Source organism: Fukomys damarensis, unplaced genomic scaffold (assembly GCF_012274545.1).
Source record: "Fukomys damarensis isolate Sample0158 unplaced genomic scaffold, DMR_v1.0_HiC HiC_scaffold_12, whole genome shotgun sequence".
Classification (NCBI taxonomy): domain Eukaryota; kingdom Metazoa; phylum Chordata; class Mammalia; order Rodentia; family Bathyergidae; genus Fukomys; species Fukomys damarensis.
This window is the reverse complement of record NW_022900924.1, coordinates 11,661,624-11,665,668: the sequence shown is the minus strand read 5'-3', so window position 1 is coordinate 11,665,668 and position 4,045 is coordinate 11,661,624. Positions and strand designations below refer to the sequence as shown.

Sequence of the window (4,045 nt, the reverse complement as noted above, 5' to 3'; positions counted from 1 at the left end):
CGCACGCCCGACCCGAGCTGCTCTGGGCTGTCATTCGCGTTCCTGGGCAGCGGGGCGGGCGCCATCGCTGCCTTTTCTTACCCTTGCAGGACAGAGCGAGAGAAAGACGATCCCTAGACTTCCGGCCAAACGCAGCCACCAGAGTCGGGTTCTCAAATTCGCCGGCCGAGACCACACAGTAAGAGCGCGGGCCCAGCAGTGGGCCAGACTTGTTTCGCAAGAGTTTTGGTTTTCGATATTTTTCCTCCCTGGCTCTTACCCCATCCCTACCCTGGCAGATTCCGGGACAGCTACACTCCGGGCTCGATTCCCTCTTCCCCACCATGGCCCCAGCCCACCCTCCCGTCCTGGAGGACCTGCAGCAGCTGCGTCCTTAGCAAAAGTCTAACGGAGCTTGAAAACGGCCCAGGGAGAGACTTCCTGTTAAAAAATGCAGTTCGTGCAGCAAAATACTCATGATAGGTTCGAGGAGGTTGGAGATGTGATGTGCACATTCTTTTTGCTTTTCTAAGTGCATATTTGAGGATATTTATTATAAAATGCTGGGAAAAAGAAAAAAATTGATATTGAAATCACTCATTGTGTTGTCCAAAAGCTCCTCACTGGAGTACTTCTTCCATGAGAAATTCTAGTTTTGTTTTTGTTTTTTGAGACAGGGTCTCACTATGTAGTTGAGACTGACCTGGAACTTACTATGTAGCCCAGGCTGGTCTCGAACTCACAGGATCGTCCTGCCTCATCCTACCCCATGCTAGGATTACAGGCGTGCACCACCACGCCCAGTCAGAAAATCTTGAAACCAGTGAAACAAAACCAAAAAGTGTGTTTCTCCCGATGAACGGAGGCAGCGAGCTTCCCAATCCTTTCTTTTCTAACTCTTTGCCCAGTGATTTTAACTTTAGCTGACTCCCGGCTAGATTTTCCCACTTTGGTTCTTGTTTTTATCGTTTGTGGTGGAAGGGAAATTCCATCCCAATCAGACCTGTTTCCCAGGACCTGGCACCTACTTGCCACCTGATGTGTATTTGTTGAATAAATGAATATATATTAACTTCCAGTCAGCTGGGTTTGATGTTGTAGTTCCTGAGCTTTTCTGGCAAACATCCCCAGTGCTTACCTAAGTAAACAAGCTATCAATAAAATCAACTAGCGAGTTATCAACTGAAGACCTGGAACTTTCTGTGGCACTCATGGCACTGAACAGGGAGAACTGCATGGAGTTGATAATACGGATTTATCTGCTGACTCAGTGTCAAATCCTAATCTGGCTGAGCTTCGCCAGCAACCCTTGGACCTAAGGCACCACTCTGGCTCTGTTTAGAAGGCAGACTCTAGCGCTCTGGAGGGTTCCACCCCCCCACCCCCTCAGTCAGCACAGGTGGTTGACGGTAAAGCCAGGACCCGAGCCCTGGTCAACAGAGTTCTGTCAGGGGAAGAGGACTCCTTCAGAAAGGAAGTGGAGACCTCAGCTCGCCCCCCACAACCCCCATGAAGTAGGTGTGTCAGCTTTTGTCCCAGAAACGCATTTCGGGACGGGTCATGGAAAGGTAGAGGCAGTGTTATTAAGCAGAATCAAAGAAAGACTAAGAAAAGAGTGTGGTGGTTCTTGATGGGTGAGGAGCGTTATGGTCTGAGGTTGGGGGTTTATGTGGTTTTATCTTCATGACGCGTGTCCTGGGATGCTTTTCTTTCCTTTTTAAAATTTCTTTTCTGTTTCTAAACTTACTTATCTTGTGTCCATCTCCTTAAGGTCAGGTTGCTCATTAGTGGGCTGAACCAAAAACTGGCTTTATCGAGTAAGATTAAATGAAATGTGAACTTTGTATGTTTGAAGTTGAGAGATATGGTGGAGAATTCTTTTGAGAGAGGAAATCTTTGCAATGCGTGAATTTATGGCACCGGAAGAAAACCATAGCCCAGGTTGCAGATGTATTATATCTTTAATACTTAGGGATTTAGGAGTGGGGATCCTGGAGAACAAGACACCCACTGCGGAAAAAAGGCACTGTAACCTTGTGTACCTTTGATTATGTCCCGAAGCTGAAATTTTCTTAAAATTTTATTTTTAAAAATTTTATTGATTGATTTACTGGTACCAGGGATTGGACTCAGGGCCTTGCACTTGCAAGGCAGGCATGGTGCCACTGAGCTACATCCCTGGCCCTATTTTTTAAAGTGCGATTCTAAAATTCCTATTTTCCTTGTTTCCTCTCTACCTCCTTGCTTCTTCTACCTCAGTTCCAATCTCATCACAGAGAGAAAGGCTTCAGGGCTGAGCGGCCATGGGTCCAGGTGCTCTGGGGGTCCCAGGAAGCAGACGCGGCCTCTGCCGTGAGCCCCGCCACCCACTCTGTCTGGTGAGCCGGGTGTTAGAAAAGGCCTTGCCCTGCCTCAAGCTGCTCTGCACTGTAGAAAGCCTCTGCCTAGACTGAGCTGGGTCTCATGGGGTCCCTGGCAAGGGAGGAGCCTCCTGCCACCCTAGCCCCTCTCCCAGGACTGTTGGAAGGTTAAAGGGTGTGGTGTATCTACGGGGAGTCAGCTCAGGCCTTTGCAGATTTAGAGCACAGTTTTGGAATCTATCGTTTGGGGTGCCACGGGCTCCTGGGCTCCTAAATCCCAGCCTTGTCCTGGTCAGTGCTGCTGTCGTTTTTTTGTTTTGTTTTGTTTTATTTCCTCCTCTGGGCTAAGTACTTTATATCCTTTAGTTTATCCAGCCTTCTTCACACCCCTGAGAAGTAGGTGTTATCTTTTCCATTTGTAGATGGCTCCAAGAGGCTACGTTGCAAAGCAAATAAATGGATTCAGCATTTGGGCTCAGGTCTGAGGCTGCACCATTTTCTTCTTTTGTTTTATAGGGGCCTCATGATGCTAGGCAAGGGCTCCTTCCCTGAGCTGCACCCCCAGCGTGTCATTGTGATCACTCTGGGAGGAGGGAACAGATGGGGGCTCCTGCCTGACTCCGGAGCTAGCACTGACACAGCTGGGTCTTTGGAAATTCAAGCAACCTGTTTGTATCTATTATTTCTGCCCCTCTTCTCTGCCGTCCGTGTCCCTCCCCAGGGTGATGGTGAAAGGTTCCTTAGCAACAGCCTGCTTCACCTTCAACCTAGGGATATTCTCTTGGGGGCCTCAGAGGGGGGTACAGGGACAGCCTGTGGGAGCCCATCCTTCTGGGTGCCTCAGTCCCAGAGCAATGACCCAGTGAGTGACCAAAGTCCTACCTCTGTTCCCTTGGATACACTTGTCACCAGGCTGCACCCGAGGGTCCCCAAGGCTGAAATAAAGAGCCCACACTTTCTATAGAAGAAGCTTTGCAGGTTCACTGATTCCTGTGGTGGAAAAAGAATGTTTAGGAAGCACCAGTAGGAGCCAAGAAAAGGGTTCATTACACAGATACTCACGGATGGAGTGCAAGTGCTCCGAGAAATAAGCTGGAGTTGGGTAGATTTAAGGGGTGTCTTCAAGATAGGTGATCTAGATGGGTATCTTTATTGTCAGGCTACAATGCAAGCTATGTGCATTTGAAGTGGATCTGCTGCCCACCAATACAGCTGCTTCCTTGGCGATAGAGGAGGAACAACTTACAGGTGAAAAGACAGGGTCTCCTTACGTGGTTCAGGTTGGTCTGGAACTCAGTACATGGACGGAAGTGGGGTGAGGCAGTGCACGTCTGAACTGCCAGTGCTTTGGAGGCTAAGGCAGGAGGATCGCTATGAGTTTGAGGTCAGTTCAGGCTATGTAATGAGACCGTATCTCAAAATACGACACACACAGATATACACACAAATTTTAAAACAGGGTCTCCTTAAGACACTAGGTTGCTGGGCCTGGGCTGCCAAAGCACCCAGTGAGAAATAAGCATCTTTATCATTTCAAACTTCCAGTCATTTTCATTGAGTTTTTTGAAAATGATTTTTAAATGTTTAAATAAACTGTTAAATAACTGTGATAATTTAAACAAGGTTTTGACTGTTACATTTTCCCTGAACTTATTAAGTATATAATGTTGCGATTTTGTTTTTGGACATCTAACGACTTTTTAACT

General features: G+C 47.6%; 1 protein-coding gene across 1 annotated transcript in view; it reads right to left on the bottom strand.

The window, feature by feature from the left end:
• Vsig10 (V-set and immunoglobulin domain containing 10) overlaps positions 1–325 on the bottom strand; it is a 33,754-nt gene extending 33,429 nt beyond the window's left edge. Inside the window, exon 1 of the mRNA XM_010604182.2 lies at positions 82–325. Within this exon, the coding sequence (XP_010602484.2) occupies positions 82–325 (244 nt within the window). The remainder of the gene's footprint in view (positions 1–81) is intronic.
• Positions 326–4,045: the final 3,720 nt, after the last annotated feature.